General features: G+C 37.4%; 1 protein-coding gene across 2 annotated transcripts in view; it reads right to left on the bottom strand.

The window, feature by feature from the left end:
- Window positions 1-24,554, bottom strand: part of NCOA4 (nuclear receptor coactivator 4) — a 36,107-nt gene that overhangs the window by 5,360 nt on the left and 6,193 nt on the right. For both annotated transcript variants that reach the window (XM_075564165.1, XM_075564166.1), the window contains exons 2-8: window positions 4,778-4,932; window positions 4,255-4,395; window positions 3,977-4,065; window positions 3,676-3,784; window positions 2,279-2,368; window positions 1,637-1,780; window positions 17-1,021 (exon numbers count right to left, since the gene is read on the bottom strand). In XM_075564165.1, coding sequence (XP_075420280.1) covers window positions 17-1,021; window positions 1,637-1,780; window positions 2,279-2,368; window positions 3,676-3,784; window positions 3,977-4,065; window positions 4,255-4,395; window positions 4,778-4,918 — 1,719 coding nt within the window. In that variant the 5' untranslated portion in view covers window positions 4,919-4,932. The remainder of the gene's footprint in view (window positions 1-16; window positions 1,022-1,636; window positions 1,781-2,278; window positions 2,369-3,675; window positions 3,785-3,976; window positions 4,066-4,254; window positions 4,396-4,777; window positions 4,933-24,554) is intronic.

The following is a 24,554-nucleotide window of genomic DNA, read 5'->3' as shown; positions in this document are numbered from 1 at the left end:
TATGGGTGCTGCTCACCTGGGCTTTCTTTCTAAGTAGCCACTTGTCTTCTCCACAGGATATCTGGCTTAGGTTCCCTGTGCTCTTCACTGGCAAGACCCAGTCGGCGGTGTTGAAGGAGCCCCAGGAAGCGGCAGCGGGGCTTACTTGCTTTTGCTTGCCAGCTCTGTTCTCATTACTAGGCACGTTTGTGGGGCTTCCTTCTTTGCCTGATGGTCTGAAGAGCCACCCTGACAAGGGAGTGTTCCTCAGGACTTGAAAGGAATCAGCAATTCGAGAGGGAGTCATGGCCTTTGGTGCCTTAGCTTGTTCTGTTGTCTCTTTTCTGGAAGGACAAAGCCACCTATTCAGGGAATCTTTACATTTCTCCGGCTCAGGTTGAGGAGCCAAAGGCATCCCATTTTTATCCTTTCCTTCTTTCTTCAGAAGCCAGGTACACAAAGCTTCCTTCTCACAATTTTCATCACACACACACTCTGAGAAGCTTGTGCAGGGCTCATTGGCTCTGCACACCTCCTCCACTTTACATGACTCTTGATGGTTCTGGGCAAGCCAATCCATGGTGGAAGTGGAAGATGGTTTCTTAGCCTCCAAGTGGTCATTCAGGCATTTCAGATTGCCCAGGTTTTCAATTTCCACAGCTTTGGGCTGATTGCCTTGGCAATTGCTACAGGAATCCGGCTTCACAAGCCAATCACTTACATTAAAGGGCTCCTGAAAAACCTGGAGCCAGCTCTGAGACTTCCCACTGGTTTCACAGCTTCCATTAATAGTCTTCTCCAGCGTAGGTGTTTCCTGAGGAGTTAGCAGCCAATCCGAAAGGTCCACCTCATCTTGATCAAGAAGCTCCAGATCTTCGTTTTTTTCAACTTCAATGGAGAAAGGACTGGCGGAGCAGTTGCTAAACTTTTGGTGACTTAGTTTTTTAGGAATTTCTTGTTGCTGACTCTTGAGAAGCCAGTTTTCCAAGCCCTTTAGGTTGCCCCAGACATTACTAGAGAGATCGTTGGCTCTGGGAGGAGACTATACAAGAGACACAGTATTAGTTCACCAGAATAATTCTGACTGCTTTGGGGACTCAATATAAAAATGTTTTGTTTCCATATTTACTTTATTATTCAATGTTCTAACTTTAACCATGGTAAAGCAAAATGATATAAAAATTTTAATACAGCATATTTGATAGAAAATATGCTCATAAGCCTTTACAAATAAAGACCTAAATAAAGGATATTATCAAAATTCAACAACAAAAAAATGATAACCAAAAACCTGTCAATGATACCATTTTTAGAGTACCATCACTACTAGTAGAAACAAATTGATACCATCTTACTGGAAAACCAAGTTATATCAGAAGAGTATATGTTGCAATGTCTGGAAATTTTTTTTTAAGTATAATACAAATAAAAATATTTATATACAAAAATATTAGTAGTTATCCACGCATGCTATGATTGTTTTTGTACGTCTTTTACAGAACTTTATCTTCTTAACTTTCTATAAAGAGTTGTAGTTACTACAGTAAATAGTGTGTCTAGAGTATAACTAAAACTTAAAAAAGACATCTCGTTAGTTATTAGTAATAACTGCTTCTATTACTACAGCTACCTCAAAAACAAAGGCAGAAATATATACCTGACTATTCTCCAACGTCTGCTTTTGGGTGAGCCATTCTTGGGGATTGGTGCTGGGGACATAAGGAGCCTGCTGACCACCAATAGGTTTACTTCCAAGTAGCCACTCACTGAGAAGAACTGCCGTGGTGCTGGATGATGACATCTATAAATCATACAATACTTTGTTACTCAACCGAGCAATGTCAACTGCAGTAGAAAATACATCAGAAAAGCAGGAAACCTAAGCTTACAACGCTTGGCATTAGACCTATGCAAACATCAACTTTCAGTCACAAGTGGAGTTGATCTCTAGGATTCTTCTCAATTCTAAATGCCCAAGATTCTACATTTGCACTGCATTTTGAAGTCACATCATCTCTATGAATCATGAAGGATCTCCAAGAGAGCTTCAAGACAAACTAATGATTATTAAGCACTGACTGAGAACAAGTATGATCTGATTTAATCCACAGCTAGAAAGCCTCTAAATTTCTATTTGATATTCAATCAAGAAATATTTAATTCCATAAACCTCTAACATAATACCACTGGTGACTTCTTATAAATAGATGCTATAAAAAATAAAAAGGGCGAGGAGATTTTATCAAAACCCAAAAGAAATGTAAGTGGTGACTCAATTATTAGCAACAAGGCATTTTACCTGCTCTGGCACTGGGATACAACCTCTCTTCTCCAAGAATGGTCCAGTAGCTGATAGATTAGCATGAGTCATCAGGTGCTCAGGAATTTGCTACAAGATGAAGGCAATTTAATGTTTGCGTACATGTTGAGCTGCTACCTGCAAAGTCAGCGGTTCAAAACCACCAGGTTTTCTACTCTCACATTTACATTAGAAATCCACAAGGGCAGTTCTGCTCTTACAAGGACGCCATAAGTTGAAATCAACTCCATGGCAGTGTGTGGTGGTGGTTTATACCAAGTGTGGTTTTTCATTCTTAAATTTTCAAGGCATTATTCTAAGCATTGTGCCACTTCACTAGAATAAATAATTCTTCAGACTAATTCCAATCATTACCTCTTCTAAACAAATAGCAAAAGAAATCTAGTACAACACTGCTACATTTTTTCTTAAGATCATTTTACTGGGGGCTCTTACAGCTCTTTTAACAATCCATACATCAATTATATCAGGTATCTTTGTACATATGATGCCATCATTATTTTCTAAGCATTTACATTCTATTTGAGTCCTTGGTATCAACTCCTCTTTGTACCCTCTCCCTGTATAAATTATTATTCATTTCATCTTTTCATTTAAATACTTGTATTGGGAGCTCTTAAGAGCGCCTATCACAACCCATACATTCATCCATGTGTCAAGCACATGTGCACATATGCCACCAACATAATTTTCAAAGCAGTCTCTTCCCACTTGAGCCCCTGATATCCCTTCCCTCCCCAGTCTCCCTCATGAACCCTTGAGAAGTTACAGGTTATTTTCATATCTTACATTATCCTCTGTCGCTCCTCACCCACTTTTCCACTTTCCTTCCCACTGGGAGGAGGTTTTAGATCGATCTTTATGATAGATTAGCCCTTTCTACCCACACCCTCCCCTAATCCTTCTTCCTGGTATCTCTATGCATTGTTAGCCTTGAGGGGTTTATCTATCCTAGATTACCTGTGTTGTAGGCAAAACTGCTACTTTTAATGAAACCATTTTTGGCTCTTGCAATTCGATCCCAAATTTAGTAACATTTCCAAAGTACTTACAGGATGGATGAGTTCTAGAGATTTGTCAATAGGAGACGGATGAGACTGCCTGTTCTCAAAATGCTACAGCCTTGGATACCCTAGGCAGGTCTACTCTATAAGTCCATGAGTTGGAATCAACTCAAAAGGCAATAGAGTTTGTGTTTGGATCGATAAAATACCACACTGTAAGAACTATCACACTAAGGCTATAATTATAAAGCTTAAGTTCTCACAAATCCATTTTTCAGAGGAGAAATTTACAGGGGAAAAAATTTTAGACCATTTGTGAGATCACATACTTGAAAAGCACTTTATGAGCCAGCTGAGCTCAACATTACTCACCATGGTCTTGAGGGACCCAAATGTGGTGATGGTCTGGCGCAGCACAGTTGTGTCTGCTTCAAACAGCAAGACAGTTGAATCTTCTGGTTTGAGTGCCAATCCACCTAGTCTGGTAAAAATAAGTAACACTTAGCTACTTTCTATGAATATCAGTTTCGTCTTCAAGAAACTTAGCCTTAATGCTTCAGCAAATAAATATTAGATTCATATTGCAGGATGATCCTCTCTAATCACAGTCATAGAGAATTAACTTTTAATATACCAAAATAAAAGAAGTCAAAATAAGCAAAAGTACCTTTACCTCTCAAAACACACAGACACTTGATTGGCTAGATCTTTGTTTTGGGAGAACTCCAGTTGATGAATAAGACAATTGAATTGGCCCAATAACTACAATTAAAAGAGAAAAAATAGATACCATTCAGCCACAATGATCCAAAGTGTCAGGGTTTCCAAGTTAACAACTAACACACGAGATACAACTTTTATCAAATATACCTAAATGTTCCATTACAGGGCGATGTTCTCTAAACACCAGAAACGAGGTTCAAACCAATTTGAGCCAGGGAGCACCCTTACCCAGTAGAGTTGCTGGACTTGCTGTTGCAGTGTCTCCTCTTTCAGCTGATAAATGAGGTCAACCTGTTCATACAGCCACACCTCACGGCTTCTAAGGCATTCCAGGTGACGGCTTATGCAGCTATGAATTTGAGCTTTAACCTAAGAAATACATACAGGTTAACTTCACTACTGTTAAAAGCCTAAAGAATAGTGTTTCCCAGGGAACATTAAGGTACTAAAACTTTTAAAGGATTAACAAATCCTTTTGATAATCTATTAAACATCTCTCCAAGCACCAGGGGGACAATCAAAATGTGTTAAGAGCTGGATTCTCTAGAGTGGTAGAATTTTCCAGACTATTCTAACATTTGCTTTATTTTACTTTGGGTCCAACGCCATCAATGTCAGGCAGCTGACTATGATTAAGAAAACCATGCCAGGTACAAGGTAAATTTGGTTGGCACTCATAAGCTATGCCTTTGCCCATGTTCTAATTAGCCTTATGATTAATTCAGATGAAGGGAAAAAGCACACATCACACCTCTCTGAGGTTATCTTTAATTTGCTGTTCAGCTCGAAGAACTCCACCAATAGCAAGCTCCAAGTCCCTTCGTGCATCACGGCACCTCAAAAGGGGCTCTCGATTACTGGAGCAAACACCTTGATCCTGTGAGGTGCTCATTCTGATCACTGTGCCTTTAAAGGAAAAATAAAAGTAACAATAAATCGAAATAGCTCTGTAATTACAAGAGCCACCTTTCAACCACCCCTCATAACCATTCCAGCCAGTCCCAAGTACCTCACCCCCCATCCCAATACTGCTTAGTGAGTAATAAACCATTACATAAATATCACCCCCAACTATGTTCCCAACATAAATTTCTGATTCTAGATAAATGACACTATAAGAACAGACATTTTACCAGAAAGGTGTGAATCAATAAGGCAAAAAGTTTACACAACACATGACAATATAATGATCCATCAATTACACAAAAACATGAGATATGGATTCCTGTTTTCAGATTGAGATAAGCACTCAAAAGTCCACCAAAAATCCACATTACTTAGAAAATCATTTGATACATAGACCTCAGTCTACCGTTCAGATTTCATATTTACCTAAAATCTATTGGGAAGATGAAAAATATCTTTTTCTCATTACTTTCATTTTTAGATTTTTTTAAATTTTGCTTCCTAAATTAAGGGTGGCATCACAGCTGGCAGACACTTAAAAACTTGTTCAATAGTTGTATGACTGGATTTTGAGCTCTCATTTGATCACAGCCCTAACATAAGAACAATTGTCCTTATGACATGGCCCTCTCTGGTATTCACCCTCATGAGATCACTGAAGTCATGGGTGCCTGTGAGGAAACCAGATGGTGCCCGCCTAACAGGAACTATAGCTCCTGGGATCTTAAAAGCTTGTGAGTAACAAACAGCCATGTAAGTAAGAAATTCTCTAAGTCCCCTGGAAGGACATAAGCCTGTGTGATTTAAGGACTGCAAATAATAAGATCCAAATCTAGAGAAGGGAGCAGAACCAGTGCTTAAATTCTAAGCACCTGGTGTGTAGACAGCTACAGATGATAGTGGTAGCCCAAAGCTCATTTGCAGGTTCCCTGTGGGGAGTGAGCCCCTGGGTAAGTCCCAATGCATATCAGTTTGGAATGGTAACAGCTCTAATATCCGACAAAAAAGCATGGTAAACTGGGTTTTAGCAGCTGCACTTAGCCTGGAATGTAACACTATGTGATTTGATCTCCTCCCGGACCCAATGTGAATTCATTCCGAATTTTTAATGTTCTCTTTCTCTTCAATTGAGGTCTTTACCCATTTTATATGGTCATTGATCCTGGGTACTTATTTGGATTTTGCCTTTCTTTTATATGTTTATCTGTATGGGGAAACCAGGATGGGGACAATTATGAAGGCAGTTATCTAGACTGATAATGTTATGAGGGCACAGAAGGGAGAGGTGAGGGAAATGGGGAGTCAGCATCAATGGATACAAGAAAGAGTTCCAAAGTTGATTGTGGCAATGTTTGCATACCCTTCTTAATGAGTGTACTATGAAATTATATGACAAGCAAATGATAACTCAATAAAATTATGATGCACACAGTCAAATGCCTTTGCACAGTCAATAAAACTTAAGGCTTCTTTCTGGTTTTCTCTGCTTTCACTCAAGGTCCACCAGACATTAACAATGGTATCAATTCTTTGATTTCATATTCTTGTAAATCCTACATAAGATTATTATGTGCAAAAAAAAAAGATTATTATGTCCCAGAATCGACTAGAGGACATTGGGTGTGTGATCCTTCTTTGTTTCTAGCTTTTTCACTACAATCACCAGAAATTATCCATGTAATTGACTGTATGTCTTACTGAGTCCGGGTTGGTAAAAATCTTCTATTTCTTCATGTTTTGCATTTTTAGAGTTAAGACTTAAGACACGATTGTATGTTACCTTTATGGACAAAGTGAGTATGGGCTAAATAGAAGTACAACTAAATTGACTCATTCCGTGTCTTACCAAGTGTTGAAAGGTTAACTGAAATCTAAAGCTTGTAGTGGCATGTCCCTGTTATTCCTCAACTGTTTCCCTTAATTAATTGGATGAAAACACAGAAGATATTAAAGATGGAGATAACATGTGACTGCCAAAATGTTACTTCCCATATCATAAATATTTAGATTCCAAAACAATCTACACAGCTGTTAAATGCAACAAAATACAGATTCTCTTAGCATTGAATTGGAAGAGTACAAGGCAAAAAAAAAGAATAAATTATTTTATGAATAAATTTTTGAAAAGTAAGCTCTAGGTGACTTAAAAAGTAGTAATGCTCGGTCTTAGAAAAAAATCATTTATACTACCTGATGTCATTTAATGTATAGCATCTCCCACCAACTCTTCTGTTCCATGTTCATTAGCAACTTCATTTGAAACTTATTTGAGTAACAGGTGAGATGAGGGTATTTAAAAGAGAACGGGACCTCAAAATCATCAAATAAAAACTTCTCCGGGCAGATGAGCCAGTCAGGGTTCAGGGTAGCAATGATGAAACATGTAACTTTCCTCTAGTTCTTAATTGCTTCCTCCTCTCACCCCCCCCCCACTATCATGATCCCAATTCTATCTTACACATCTAGCTAGACCAGAGGATGTACACTGGTACAGATGGGAACCAGAAACACAGGGACTCCAAGACAGATGACCCCTTCGGGACCAGTGGTGAGAGTGGTGATACCTAGAAGATGGAGGGAAGGTGGGGTAGAAAGGGGGAACCGATTACAAGAATCTACATATAACCTCCTCCCCGGGGCACGGACAACAGAAAAGTGGGTAAAGGGAGACATCAAACAGTGTAAGATATGACAAAATAATAATTTATGAATTATGAAGGGTTCATGAGTGAGGGGGAAAATGAGCTGTTATTAAGGGTTCAAGTAGAAAGCAAATGTTTTGAGAATGATGATGGCAACAAATGTGCTTGACACATGAATGTATGTATGGATTGCAATAAGAATTGTCCCAACCCCCAATAAAATGATTAAAAAAAATAAATAAACAAGTTCTCCAGGACTAGAAGCTGTTTAGTCTAGGGGGAGGGTATGATGAGAATCCTCAAGAATTTGAGAAATGCCATGCCAGGTATAACAATTGTATTCAGAAAAGTCCCAGGGAGGAGAAAAACGATCAAGAGGCATATTTCAGGTAATAAATGAAAAAACTTCAAAACAACCATAAGGAAACGGCCACAGAAGCTAACCAAGGCCTATACCCCCGTGTCTCACTGCCTTGGAGTTGATTCTGACTGTGAGTGAGCCTATATGACAGGGTAGAACTGTCCCAGTGGGTTTCTGAGACTAACTTTTTATGGGAGCAGAAAGCTTCTTCTCCCCTACCAAGTGTGGAGCCGTCCAAATGGAAAACTGCCTGTTTAAGGAAGTGAGGCCTAGCCTAGTTTTATGGGCCAGAGAGCAAGCTAAATGCAGGACTGGGACAAAGCAATGGGAGGTGAGGCCAAGCCTCAAAACAAAAAAGGAGGAGAAGTCCAATAGGCTTTCTTTTAACCATCTCAGCAAGATTCCGTTTCAGAAACTACAAGTTCTATAAGAAACTCTGAAAGATTCAGGAAGCTTAATTGGCTTTGTCAGGAAATTCCTCCAGAAATGTTTTCTACTATTTGAAACTTCAGCTGTTTTACTACCTTCTTCTTCACCCTTGGTACACACTTTAGAGTTTACTATCTATCTACCCACTGCCACCGAGGCAATTCCAAGCCACCCTTTATAGGGTTTTCAAATTGTAAATAAATCTTTCCAGGACCAGATAAGCTCATCTTTCTCATTAAGAGTAGCTGGTGAGTTTGAACTCTGAACCCTTTGGTTAGTAGTCCAAGACATACCAGAAAGCACAACAAGGGTTCCCCCTGCAAGCACTACATAAAGACACGAGAATGGAGCATGACAAAGCATTAAACTAGATTGTCCTTTTATCACTTATGGGCATAATCCAGGATGTTAGAAAAGCTGCAAAACTAATCTGCCCCATTACCACATACACACATTCATTTCTCACATTTTAACAATTCAAATAAAGGTTACTCTCAAAACTGGCACTTCACTGAAATACTTTTTTTTTTTTTTACAATTTATTGGGGCTGATACAATTCTTTTCACAGTTCATACATATACATACATCAATTGTATAAAGCACATCTGTACATTCTTTGCCCTAATCATTTTTTTCTCTTTTCTTCTTTTACATTTTATTAGGGACTCAAACAACTCTTACCACAATCCATACATATACATACATCAATTGTATAAAGCACATCCATACATTCCCTGCCCCAATCATTCTCAAGGCATTTGCTCTCCACTTAAGCCCCTTGCATCAGGTCCTCTTTTTTCCCCCCCTGAAATACTTTTTATAAGGTTCTGTCACTAAATGATCTACTTTGCTGTCCTTGGATCTTGCCTCCTCTGGGAAGGGGAACACCATGAGGTTGCATGAAAGGCCCTAAGAAAGACTGCAAACAGCAGTATGAGGTATGTGGTGAGGAGAAAGCCTTTTCAGAAATGAAATCAAACCTGGCTACCCAGCTTACTTTAAATCACACGAGTTGAAACCTGAATCTGCTTTATGAAAGCCTTTGAGTCAAAAGATATACCATCTGGGATCTTAAAGACAAACAAATGGCCATCTATGATAAGTAACCAAGCCCACATGAAAGAAGCACACCAAACTGTGATCATGAGGTGTCAATAGGATCAGGTATCAAAAATCAAAAAATCCTAACATTGTGAATAAGGAGAAGTACGTGGTGGAGACCCAAAGCCCATCTGTAGGCAATAGGACATCCCCGTACAGAAAGGTCACGGGAAGGAAACGAGCCAAGTCAGCATGCTATATAACACCAAGAAAACATACAAGTTTCCTCTAGTTCTTTAATGCTTCCTCCCCCAATTATCATGACCCTAATTCTACCTTACAAATTCAGCTAGATCAGAGCATGTACACGGGTACAGGTAAGAGCTGGAAACACAGGGAATCAAGGACAGATAAACCCCTCAGGGCTAATATTGAGAGTAGCCATACCAGGAGGGGGAAAGGGGGGAGAAAGAGGGACCCGATCACAATGATCTACATATAACCCCCTCCCAAGGGGATGGACAACAGATAAGTGGGTGCAGGGAGACAAGAAAAAATAATTTATAAATTATCAGGTATTCATGAGGGAGGGAGAGGGGAGGGGGGAAATACGAAGCTGATACCAGGGGCTCAAGTAGAAAGCAAATGTTTTGAAAATGATGATGGCAACAAATGTACAAATGTGCTTGACACATGGATGCACGTGTGGATTGTGAGAAGAGTTGTATGAGCCCCCAATAAAATAATTTTTAAAAAGAAAGCGTACGAGCCAAAGAGATCATTCTAGGGTCTAACAAACTTGAGTTTCAGGCTGCACTTGCAAGTTGGAGACATATGTATATGTACTAGTTACCCTCATCTCTCTTGACCTCGATTTCCTTTGGGAAAATGGAGCCAATGACAGCTGTGTCTCAGCATGAAGTAAGATCTCTAAGCGTAACCCTGGGCGCCATAATAACACTGCTGTTGAAGGAGAAGGAAATCACGTGGCAGCTTAGTCAGAGTGGCTCTTAATATAAGGTGACCAGATTTTAACATTGGTAAAGTGGGACACTATTGATGGGGGGCGTTCTTGATTAAAAATTTGGTCTATATGGAGCAACAAAAATTGTCATAGAAGGCAAAAATAGTATTGTAATATATTTTTTAAATTTCAACATACGTACAATTTACAAATATAATACATTAAAATTATGAATAGTATTATTTTATTCTTTGGCATATTTCTCATTTGAGTGAATTGTTTTAGTAGATTGCTATTGTTGTTTAAAAGGTCATGAAATTTTTCACAAGAATTTGTTAAAGTATATCTCACACATAAAATGGCTTTCAAAGTCTCAACACTTAATTGTAATTTTTCTGATGTCCACACTTTACCGTAGGAAAAAACACATTCAGTCGCAGCATTAGTTCCTGGTAAGGACAGCACGTATTCCACAATGTTTAGTGCATTATTGTATGGAACATTATTTGGTTTCCAAATGATGAAATATTTCTAACCATTTGTTCTCTATTGTGATTTTTTAACCTTTCCCTTATCAATGTTTTTTAATAATGATACCTCATTAAAAAGATTTTTGGAAATATTACTATATGAGAAATTTTGAGTAATAATGATTTTTGCACATCATTCCAATTAAGTCTTGTTTTAATGTAACCCAATGAAAATGTTCAATCATTGTACCGTCCACTCTTCTACATAATCTATGCAGTTTATTTTACTATAGACCTTTTTAACGTGATTCATGATATCCACGATTTATTGCACCTTGTTCTTCTAGTTGGCTTATACTATTATGGATTGTTAACTGAAGAAAACTGTTTTCTAACCACTCTTGACACTGAAATTTTAAATTAGTAACTTCATTTTGTCACATTCAATAAGTTTTATAGCATTTTGAAAAAGAGCTGCTTGATTGTGTACAAATTAGAGCCAAATTTTTTAAGACTCTTTTTCAAAAATCTCTTCTAAAATTCTAGGACATTTATCCTGTGATAAAAAGTAGGATTTCAAAGAATCGTATATTTTCAAAATTCTTTCGACAGCTGGCAAAACAGCCAGCCAGCGCGTTTTACTGTATCCAAGTATTTTCTGATATTCGACTTCCGCAGTTTCACAAAATTCTTAAGCATTTCAACACGCAGTGTATATATAGAAATAAGACTATATTTTGATAACAATATTTTCCACATCAACGGGCAGCAAATCAGCAGCTGTTTGAATGGCGTTATGTATTACGTATATTCCCTTCCGGTTCCATTCTCCGGCCGTTCCCTAGCTTGTACTGCATTCTTTCCAAAAATCGGGACTCTTTTTTTTTTTTTTAATCCGGACTTTTTTAAAACCCCGCATGCGGGACAAATTGTTAAAAATCAGGACTGTCCTGCCCAAAGTGGGATATCTGGTCACCTTATCTTAATACCTCTCTCAACAAAAACTTGGAGCAGCAGCAACTGAAGCAGGCTGAATTCCAGAGGTCCTCTGAGAAAAGCAAAGGTGCCCCAGGGAGAAACTGACAAACTGAAAGAAGAAATTACTACTGAGAACATAGTCAATAAAATATTCAGAGAAGTCCACAAAATGCCAAACAGAAATGACTCCAAAAGGAAGTCCCTCGGCATATAATAACCGAACTTTCTACTATTAATGAAAGTTGCGTTGCAAAAAAGAACAATTACATTCAAAGGCCAAGCAACCTGCATAAGTTCAGATTTTTCCACCAAAACCATTCAGGCAAGAATGCACTGGAATCATATATTCAAAATACTGAAGAAAAAACTGCCAAAAAAAGGAAAAAACCAAGAATCCTAGATCCAGCATCATTGTATCTAAAATAAATGGGAGATATGAAAACAGTGGTAGACAAGGAAAAACTAAAGAAATGTATAAAACAATCACTTTTACAAAAAAATTATTAAAAGGAATTCTATAAACAGAAAATCTTTAACAAAAGCCAGCAACCTAAAATACCAGGTAAGAAATTATTATTGTGAAAGCAATCTATTTAAGCAATACTCAAAGTGAAATGCAACTAAATAAAACAAGGAATCACAGATAACAATCCATTGTGAAGATAAAAATAAATAAGAACAGAGGGAACAGAGCAGACAGTAAATACTTTAACAGAGGAGTTATCAAATAATTTCCAAAATAATAGTCAGTGTGAAAGAAAACCACAAAAAAAACTAAAGAAGATTAGAACTACAACAAAGCAAACATGAAAACCATATAAGACAAACAATAAGATAAAAATAAAAAAGCAAAACCTAACAATACAATTAAAAAAATCAACAGGAAACAAACATGAAAAATAATCATAAACACTAACACAAAAAAAACCCAACCCTAACACGATAAAAAAATAACAAAATACCATCAATAAAACCACATTTAACAAGAACATCACTGAATGTAAACAGACTAACAGAAAACAAAAAATGAATCTTCACTATTCTGCTTACCAGAAGTATATTTAAATATAAACATAATAAGCATAGACTTAAAAAATCAAAGAAAGAAAAAAATCTATCAAGCTAAGAGCAGTCAAAAGAATGCTGGAGAAGCAATATTAATCTCAGATAAAATAGACATGAAAGTTAATGACATATTAAGTCAAAGAAGGTTATGATATAACAATGAAAGCTTCAATTGAACCAAAAACCATAACCATAATTAATATATGCTCACCAAATTAAAAACCATAAGCCCTTATAGAAATGAAGACAAATAGATTATAATACAATAATACTAAGAGACTTCAACATCACTTTCAACTAAAGACTGGTCAACTAGAAAGAAAATCAACAAAAACAAAAATATTAACACAACTTGATCATATATAACATTTCACCCAACACAAATTCATTTCACTTTTTTCTGTAGCACCCATGTAAGGTAGAATAACTATTTTTTAGGTCATAAACAACAACAAATTCATAAACATTGAGATAATACAAACCGTCTTTCCAGATAACACCGTAAAATTAGAAATCAGCCATAGAAAAAAAAAAAAAGAAATCAGCCATAGAGTGGTGAACTCCAAAAAAACCCCAAATGCATGGCAATTGTATAACACTTTACTCAAGAACCACTGGATAACTGAAGAAACAAAGACACAATCAAAAGATTCCTTGAAATGAAAGGGAACATAAATATAAAATATCACTTTGGGACAGGGCAAAAGCAGTAAGTACTCAGCAAAAGACAGTTTATAGCAATATGTGCACACATCAATAGGACAGAAAGAATTAAATCAAACACCTAAACAAATCAACTAAAACAACTTGAAAAATGCAACAAAACAAACCATCAGATAACACAAGAAATAAAAAAGACCAGGGCAGAAACAAATGAATCCAATTAAAAAACAGGAAACAAATCATTAAGACAAGAAGTTGGTTCTTTGACAAGATTAACAAAATTGATAGGCCACTGGCAAACCTACCAAAAGAATAAGGAAAAACCAATTCTATGAATAAATGAAATGGATATTCCAACAGACCAAATGAAATATATAAGTATATAAAATTAAATAAAATATATAATCACAGAGTATTATGAAAAATTGCATTTCAACAAATTTGAAAATCTATTAAAAATGGAGACATGTCTAGAAATGCATTATCTAAATTACCACAGAATGATATTGAAAATCTCAACAAACATGTAAGATGAGAAGAAATAAATCTAGTCATAAAAAACACTCTCAACATCAAATAGTCAGGGTCCAGATCGTTTCACTAAGGAATTCTATCATAAAGAGAAAACTTAATACCAATTTTATAGAAACTTTCTCAGTATACAAATGGACAATATACCACCAATCTCATTTTATGAAGCAACTATAACTCTACTACCTTTGCCTAAACCAAGCAAAAATATTACCATACTTGAAAGTTACAGACTAATACATCTATTGAATATAGATGCCAAGATCTTTAATAAAATACTAGCCAATAGATTTCAACTAAACATCAAAAAATAATATATCACGATCAAGTGGGATTCATACCAAATATACAAGGATGGTTTAATAGCACACAAAAAATCAAGGTAATTCATCAGATAAACAAACTAAAGCAGAACTATATGATTATATCAATCAAAGCAGAAAATGCATTTCATAAAATCCAATATACATTCCTGACAAAAACATTCAACAGAATAAGTATAGATGGGAAATTTCTCAACATAATAAAAGCCATATATCTGAAACCAATAGCCCGCATCTCACTTAATGGAGAGAAATTGAAATAATTTCCTCTTCAAATAGGAACTAGGCAAGTTTGCCCTACATATCACCACTTTTATTTAATATAGTATTGAAGTTTTAGCCAAAGCCAAATTACAAAATAAATTAAAGGTATACACAGAAGCAATCAAAATATGGACAGAAGCAATCAAAATCTCTTTATTTGCAGATGACATAATCCTATCTATAGAAAACCCTGAAGATTAAGCAAATGCTCTAACTGAAAATTTTGGCAGCATAGCAGGCTGTAATATCAACATGTAGACATCAGTTTGTACTCTTGTATATTGAGCATGATGATAATGAAAAAGATATCAAAAAAATAATACCATTTATAGTAAGTACACAAAAGATAAAACATTTAGGAATAAATATTGCCAGAGAAGCGAAAGGCTTATTCAAAGAAAACTATAATAAACTCTTTCAAGAAACTAAAACAAATTTACACAAATGGAACAAGTTGCCATATTCCTTGAAAGGAAGTGTCTAAATATTGTGAAAATATTAATATTACTAAAATTAATTTACAAATTCAATGCAATCCTGATCCAAATCCCATAACAATTTTTCAAACAAATGGAAAAACTATCAACTTGATATAAAAAGGAAAGAAATCTAGGAAAAAAATGAAATACTATTAAAAAAATAAAAAACAAAGTAGGTCTTTCATTTTCAGACCTTAAAACCCACTAGATAGCCACAATAATCAAAACAATCTGGTTCTGTTAGAACAGCTATGATGACCAATGGATTAGAACAGACCCCTGAAATGCAACCAAGTTACCTATAGACAGGCTTTTTTAAAAATCATTTTATTGGGCATTCTTACAGCTTTTCTCACAATTCATACATACATTCATTGTGTCAAGCACATTTGTACATATGTTGCCATCATTTTCAAAACATTTTCTGTCTACTTGAGCCTTGGTATCAGCTCATTTCCCCCACCCACTTTCCCTCCCCTAAGAACTCTTGATTATTTACCATTTTTTTCCATTTCTTACACTGACCTCTGTCTCCTTTCACCCATTTTTCTTTTGTCCGTCCCCCTGGGAGGGGGTTATATGTAGATCATTGTGATCTGTTCCCCCTTTCTCTCCCCACCTTCCCCTTACCCTCCAGGTATCACTATTCTCATTATTGATATCGGGTCTAGATTCTCTGCATTGCAAGCTCTTATCTGTACCAGTGTACATGCTCTGGTCTAGTCGGATTTGTAAGGTAGAATTGGGGTCATCATAGTGGGGGGAGGATGCAGTAAAGAACTAGAGGAATTTGTATGTTTCATCGGTGCTATACTGCATCTTGACTGGCTCATCTCTTCTTTGTGACTCCTCTGTAAGGGGATGTCAAATAGACACATCCTTTTTATAAAGAACTAAAGCACATTAAATGGTCAAGAGACCCTTTTCAAAAAATGGCTGGAAAAACTGAATTTTCACCTGCAAAAGAATGAAACAAACAAACAAACAAAAAGAATGGAACCTGTCCCATTCCTCACACCATGTACAAGAAACAAACTCAAATGGATAAAAAATTTAAATATAAATCACACAACTATTAAGAATCACACAATTACTATCAATGCAATAATGACAAACTTACGGACCCTAATCCAAGGTATAAACACAATGGAATATAATTAAAATAATAACAGTATTAAAGACAAAGTTAAAAACTTGGACCTACTATAAAAAGGACATGTATGCAGACCAGAGACTTCAAAGAATCAACAGAGAACCCACAAATTGGGAAAAATATTCAGTAATAATGCATCAAATAAAAGGCTAACCTGGCAACAAATATACAAACGTGCTTGACACAATGGATGGATGTATGGATTATGTTAAGAGCTATCCGAAAAAAAAAAGAAAAAAAAAAGAGCTATCCGAGCCCCCAATAAAATGACTAAAATCAAAACAAAACCAAAAGAGGCTAATCTCTAAAATCTATCAAAAACTATAACATCCTAACAAAAAGAATATAAATATTCCAATCCAAAAATGAGAACATGACATGATTAGACAATTTACCAAAGATGACACACAGGCAACCAACAAATGTTCACCATCATTAGCAATTAGAGAAATAACAAATTAAATCAATGAGATTACCTCTCTCCAACACTTTTGGCAAAAATTCAATAAAACAGAAAATAACAAATGCTGAGGAGGATGTGGAGAGATGGGAATGCTTTTACATTACTGGTGGGACTATAAAATTGTACAACCATTATGGAAATCAGTATGACACTTCCTTAAACAAATGCAAAGTACCTACCATATGATCCAGCAATCTATTGCATATATACTCTGAAGAAATTAAGAATGTAACACAAAAAACGATACTAAAAAAGAATAACACGAGGAGATGAGTCAGGGTGCAATGTAGCACCGATGAAGAATACAGCTTTCCTGTAGTTCCTAAATGCTTCCTCCAACCCCGACCCCACTATCATGATCTGAATTCTACCTTACAAGTCTGGATAGGGCAGAGGATGTACACTGGTGCAGATAGGAGCTGGAGGCACAGGGAATCCAGGCGGATGATACCTTCAGGACGAGGGGTGTGAGTGGTGATGTTGGGAGGGTAGAGGGAGAGTGAGTTGGAAAGAGGGAACCAATTACAAGGATCTACATGTGACTTCCTCTCTGGGAGACGGACAACAGAAAAGGGGGTGAAGGGAGACATCAGACAGGGTAAGATATGACAAAATAATAATTTATAAATTATCAAGGGCTCACGAGGGAGGTGGGGAGCAGGAAGGGAGGGGAAAAAAGAGGACCTGATGCCAAGGGCTTAAGTGGAAAGCAAATGCTTTGAAAATAATGAGGGCAATGAATGTACAGATGTGCTTTATACAATTGATGTATGTATGGATTGTGATAAGAGTTGTATGCGCCCCTAATAAAACGTTTTAAAAAAAGAATAACACAAATAGACATATGTATATCTATGTTTATTGCAATTATTTCCAAAATGGAAAAAATCATTTTTTAAAAAAACAGCAAGATAAATGGACTCTGGTACATTCGTATTATAGAATTTTATGCAACTATTAAAAGATGATAACTCTTAAACACAAGACAAAACTAGAGAATATTATGCTTAGCAACTCAGCCAGTCTTACAAAGATATTTAATATGTCCACTGCTGCAAGGAAAAACAAAAGGGAAGCATGGTTTACAGACCAATAGACAAGACGTTGATGACTACGAAGCAGCCAGGATGACAATGGGAGGAGGGACCAAAAAATGGAGGGTTTAACAGAATATTGTTGTTGACTTCATTTCTTTGGCTGCATAATATATATAGAACACACTTTTACTTTTTAAAAAAAGAGAGCCCTCCATATTACTTATCTCTCAAACTTAATAAAGTAAGTAGTTTGGATGGCTTAAAATTTTAAAAAGTAGGAAAAAATTGATATGGACTTGGAAGTCTTTAGTGACAAACATGTTCATCTCAAACATACAAACACGTTTAGCTGAATGCCTAGGAATCTCCACACTTGGAGTTCACAAATTAGCCTGAGTAAAAGGAGGTGTTGATTCAAAATCCTTCAGTCACAAGTCAGCGGGCCTTGGACTATCTGCACCAATTTCATAATTCTTCTGTAAGGATGGGGATATCTATCTAATAGACTTAAAGTACCTGGTTCTTATTTTAAGAAATGTTAATTTCTCATCTTTGTTTGTTTGTTTTCATTTACCATCCTTATATAGCAAAAGGTAAATTGTTTTATAGCAAAAGGTCAATGATCTGTAATATGAGGGTACAACAGTCATGGACAAACTCCATTATCTTTGAAGTTCATTGTCTCATGAACATTTTTGAAACGCCTTCATATACCAACCATGCACTTTTCTGTTTTCTTACCTGTAAAAAGATTGATATAACTCTTAATTATAAAACTCAAATCAGCAAAAAACTGCCAAAAATGTCTTATCTTCATCTTTATTATGCAAACCCCTTCTGCTCTCCACCTTTGAAAGAACTGCCTTAAATTTTTCTTTTTTGAGATATGGCTGAAAATGTACATGCTTTATAAAACTTCTCTTCTTCCAAGAGCTATAGCCTAGGTTCCAGATTGAAGTGGGGGCGGGGGAGGAAAGAAACAGGGAAGTAAAAGGAAAAGAAATGGGGGAAAGATATGCACAAGCCTCCCAAACAAATAACAACATGGAGCTGTGCTAAAAGAGGAGAGGATTTCTATAAACAGTATGTCACATTTGTGTATTTTTTGTACAGATCTAATTATAAACCTCACAAATCATGAAGGGAGGAATTGAGCTAACAAGTGACTCCAAGTCACTTCTCCTTAGTGAACCTAAGTCATTATCTTATGATTTAACCAAAAACTTTCCTAAGAGCTATAACCTCTTGTGACTCACATAAACCACAATTTAAAGTTGGAAAGTTAATAAAGTTAGTAAACAAAACAAAACCCTTGGCAACCTGTTTAGTACACCACTCTCAATTAATAGATAAAGACATTCTCAGATAGGGTAAAGGGGTTTACACACAGACACATATTCAGACACAACTACTCAGATAAGGTAATTTGGGTTTAGAGCTAAGATTTCAAGGCCCAATCCCAGATTCTCTGTATTACAATGTGCTAGTCTTCCTTTAGTGCATTACCAACCATTATTTTTATTTTTATTTGCCAATACTATTTTAAAATTGACAACATTCTGATGGAATATCTTCCATGAGGTTCATCAGTCTGTTTTCAGGACCGTCAATACATTATGGTCATAAGTTTTCAGATCCTTCTTGCTTGAATACAACAAAAACAAACAGTACTGAATGAAGTGAAAGGCTCAAGATAATCAAACCATTGCAAATACAAACACAAAGAAAGCACAGCATTGCATTCTGGCTCCATGGCTATGCATTTAGTCTGTCTCAATGAAAGCTTAAGACTAGATTACCTCTAATTGCACCTTTCAGCTTTCACTATCTTTGCCTTCCTTGCCACTTACTCCTTCCCCCCAAAAGCCCACTTTTTACTTCATTTTTCTGGTATCAAAATCACTGCCAGGCAGCTAAGCCCCTAAGTAATAATCCACAGTATACATATGTGATCTCTCAATTACTGAATTCATAATACTTCAAATTTGGTTTGCTTTGACTAGGCAGAGCTGTTTGTTCACATTCTCCAACCAAAAATAAAAGTATTAAAAAATGTTCCACATTCCACTTTACTTTGAGAAATTTCTTCTTCACTGCTTGACTTGTCAACTTTAAAAAACGACAACAAAAAAATGTTTCTGACATTACAATTCATTAGCCCAAAAGTTTATAAATAGCATGCCCACCTTAAAGGCTTTATTATTGCAGTCTCTGAAATCCAGGCACCATCCTTTTCTTTTTAAAGATAAAAATAAACAATGTCTAATGAAAACAAAATAATAAATTCACTCCAGAATATTTTAAGATTATAACACTTCAAAGCCTATTGAGCTCCAATGTCTACCTTTCTACAGAGGTATACAAAGGTTCTGCAAAAGTCAGAAACTGTCTACATTGAGGCAGAAACCTGTCAAGGGAAACAAATATTTTTTTACTAAAACGAGCAATAGAAAAGTTCAGAGACTGTGTCATATCGAAGGCAGAAAACTTGCTAAACCTAGAAAAACAAGGCAGTCCCCATGAGTTCTTGGCTTTCAAAAGTTTCACTGTAGAATTAACTTATTTATGAGCACCAAGTATCTCAGGACATCAACTTCCTGAAGCAATAACACAACCAATCACAAAATGTTACCATCTAATGCCCTGGTTGCGCAGTGGTTTCGAGTTGGACTGTGATCTCCAAGGTGAGCAATTTAAAACCACCAGTCTCTGTGGGAGAAAGATGGACTTCCTACTCTTATAAAGACTTGTGGTCCTGGAAATGTACAAGGGCAATTCTATTCTGTCCTATAGGATCGATATGAGATAGCACCAACTTGATAGATATAATGCCAACTAAGGTTCCTGTTTAAAAACCAATCATGATTTATACAACTTCTTAGGTTTCCTAAATATACTGAGAGAGCACAGTGTCCTTCCATGGCCTCAGAGTCTGTCCTCTGGAAGCCACAACAGCCTCGTTCACTTTGGGTCTCCCAACTGGCACTCTGGTGTAGTACACATGCATGCACAGGGGCTGCAACATGTGGGAAACAGAAGGATTTCTCCCAAGTTGTCTCCCCCAAATATATGTCAAACTTAGCTGCTTTCGAATGACTATGCACTTGGAGGTCATCAGGAGTAGATCATGAGTCATTCTCCCTAAGGGTTACAGCCATCTAGAGCAAGCAGTCACCACTGTTTATCCCACAAGTAGGGCCCACTCCCTTCTGATAAGGATAGTAGTTGTCTGTTTCCTTGTAGGAGACCCCAGAGAGGTCAAACCCGCCCCAGGATGACCTAGGCTAGGCTGCCATCCTAAATCTAGGATCCGCCCATCTTGTCACATGTATACCCCAATCCCTCCTCTTCCTATTGCATGTATTTCCCTAGACCAGCCCCTCTCGTTGCTCTATTACCTCTAGCACAACCCCTTCCTGTGACGTATGTCCTCACCTGTAATTAGGGGGCTTGCATGTCCCCAGAGAAGATAAAAGGCCTCGGCTAGCATTAAAATTTCTCTCTTCCCCCACGTGAACCACCAAGCGGGGCTGAGGTGAGCATGCTACCATGAATTGTGTCTGACTCTATTTATTTCAATACTTCTATCTCTCATGCTCTCTATAACCTAACTATGATCTTTACTTATTATCGCTGTACAATTGTGCCTACCGGACCCGTAATGATGTGTTAGGGGCTGGCTTCTCCTGACAGCAACATATACATATTTGGCTCACCAAGGCTCACAGTGGCCCTCAGGCTGGCGACGGTGGCTCACATGCAGTTGCTCTATGCAGGTCTGCAAAGAAGGATGACCTCAAGGAGGTAGAGAGGGGTGTACATGTCAGTGTCACCTGGACTAGGTTTTGCCAACCCTGCTGCTCATCCTCACCCACTAGTGTGCTTTCAGTCTCCATCAACCTCAACAACTCCAACATATAAGACCAAGCCCTGAGATCAGTCTTCCTCTTGGGGCCATTGTAAGAAGTCTCCTAGGCGGCAGCCTGCAGCTCTCACTAGCCACTGAGATGAAGCCAATTCACAGGCTCAGACTGGCACCAGAGCCAGGGAACCACGCACTCCAGCCCGGACGCATTTCTAGACCACCTTCTACCACCAACGAGTTACGGTGTGTTTGTTTTGGGGTTGTGCTGCTAACCCCTACAGAGAAGTAAACTGTTATTATTGGAATGTCCTTACTTAATAGCTCTGAATCTCTGAAAAATTACCACTTTAAACCTAGTTTAGCCAGCAGTTTTGGGTTTCAAACCCTCATATTCCCTCATCTACAGCATGTCTCTACGTGTACCTCTCCCTTCAGCATCCTCTCTCTCGCACACTCACACCAGTGCTGCCTTAACATCTCATGACTTTATTTGCCAAACATTTCGGATGAACACCTACCAAATGCCAGAAAGCCAAGCAATATCCTCAGTACTTAAAATACAGTGAAAGCCTTCTAGGGAGCCATTAATACACACTGGTTAAGAGAATGGGCTCGTAAGCTAGTCCATGTGAATGGGCACAAAGCAATTGGGCACAGCCACGTATGTCCTGTGTAACCTTAGGTAAATCATTTCATCCCTGTGTGCCTCCGTTTCTCCATCCTCAACTAAATGAGAATTATATGTATAGGTAAAATGTATAAGACACTTCATAGCATATACTAAGTATTCATATAGTACCACGTAGGAAGCACCTACCTAAAACTTATTATTGTGACACTTCTAGTATGATCATCATTTTCTCTAGAGAAAAACAATTTTGTGTAGAGTGAATATCTACTCAGGCCGAAAATGTTTCAGTATCTGACAGTGCTCTGCAGCTATTCATGTGGTTTGCAGTGCCTCAGTCTGTTCTTAGTCTGGAAGTTCTGCTGAAAGTTGTTCACTTTGGTGACCTTACTGGTATTTGAAATACCAGTTACATAGCTCCTAGCAACACACAGCACCCAAGTCACCACAGTATGACAACTGGCAAACAATGGAAATTGTTTCAACAAATGGATGAAGCACTCACTCACTCATCTACACCAAGAAATTTGGAAGACAGCTATCCATTCCCAAAAAAAGCAACCCAAGAAAATGCAGAAATTACCTAACAGCATCATTAATATCACATGCAAATAAAGCATTGCTGAAAATAACTCAACAACAATCGCAGCAGTATATTGACAGGGAGATGTCAAAACTGCAGGCTGGATTCAGAAAAGGATGAGGAACAAGGGATACCATTGCTGATGTCTGCTCAAAGCAGGAAATACCAGGAAAAATTCTTCCTCGTGTTTTATTGACTATGCCAAGGCATTCAATTATGGAGCATAACAACTATGGGCAGTATTGAGAAGAATAGGAATTCCAAAACACTTCATTGTGTTCACGTGGAAACTGTATCTTGATTAAAAGGAAGTTGTTCAAACAGACCAATGGAATATTGCAAGGTTTAAAACCAAGAAAGGTACGTGTCTTGGTTGTATACTGTTACCATACTTATTAGGTCTCTGTTACCATATTTATTAGGTCTGTATTCTGAGTAGAAGTCCAAAAAACTGGGCTATATGAAAAATTCGGCAGTAGGATTAGAAGAAGGGCTACCAACAACCTGTGAGATGCAGAGGACACAGTTTTACATGCTGAAAGTGAGGGCTTGAAGCCTTTGCTAAGGAAAATCAGGGATTTCAGCCTTCAATATGGATTACAACCAAAAATCAAATGGATCAAAAGAAAAGACGGAAGTTGTCAGGGACTCCATTTTGCTTGCATCCAATCAAGAGATCAAAAGAAACACTGCTTTGGGTAAATCACAAGACCTCTTGAGAGAGTTGAAGATGTCACTTGGGGATGAAGATGAGCCTGACCCTCCTATTGCCATTGAATCAATACTGATCATAGCAGCCTTATAGTACAGGGTAGACCTGCCCCTGTGGGCTTCCAAGACTGTAACTGTTTAGGGTAGGGTACAGAAAGCCCTGTCTTTTCTGACTCAGAGCCACTGGTTGTTTCGAACTGCCAACCTTGCAGATCACATCCCAATGCATAACCACTACAACACCAGGGCTCCTGAGCCTGACCCAAGCATTGGTGTTTTCAGTTACCTTATATGCCTGTGAAAGTTGGACACTGAATAAGGAAAACCAAAGAAGAATCAATGTATTTGGATAATGGTGCTGGCTACGAATACTGAAAGTACCATGGACTTCCAAAAGAACCAACAGTCGGTCTTGGAATAAGTACAGCAAGCATGCTACTCATAAGCGAGGATGGCAAGATTTGGCCTCATATGCTTTGGACATGTTATCAGGAGAGACCAGTTCCTGGAAAAGGGCATCATGCTTGGTAAAGTAGAAGAGCAGTGAAAAAAAGGATGAAATGGACTGACAGAATGGCTGCAACAATGAGCTCAAACATAACAATTGTGATGGAGCAGGACTGGGCAGTGTTTTATGTGTCAGAATTGACTTGACAGAATTTATCAACAAAATGTTTAGATTCTAGTAGGAGAAAACTCAAATATTTTTACCACTCTTCTACTTCAAGAATCTCTACTCAAAAACAATGTCACCATTTATTCCTAGTAGATTGCCTCATTATCTAAAGAGAGTATGAACTTTGAGTTTTCCAGAGTCTTTCTACCTCTTAGTGGATAAAGTCCAAATCTCTCATACATACAGTAACAGGCTCTCTCTGGCCTCCGTCTGACTCTCCTACCAGTGCAGGCACCACGCCCAGATTTGCTGGATAGCCTTTCCATGCTTAGTCCAGGTTGAGTCCTCTTGGTGT

Source organism: Tenrec ecaudatus, chromosome 12 (genome assembly GCF_050624435.1).
Source record: "Tenrec ecaudatus isolate mTenEca1 chromosome 12, mTenEca1.hap1, whole genome shotgun sequence".
NCBI classification, from domain to species: Eukaryota; Metazoa; Chordata; class Mammalia; order Afrosoricida; family Tenrecidae; genus Tenrec; species Tenrec ecaudatus.
The sequence above is the reverse complement of the archived record's forward strand: the minus strand, read 5'-3'. Positions and strand labels throughout refer to the sequence as shown.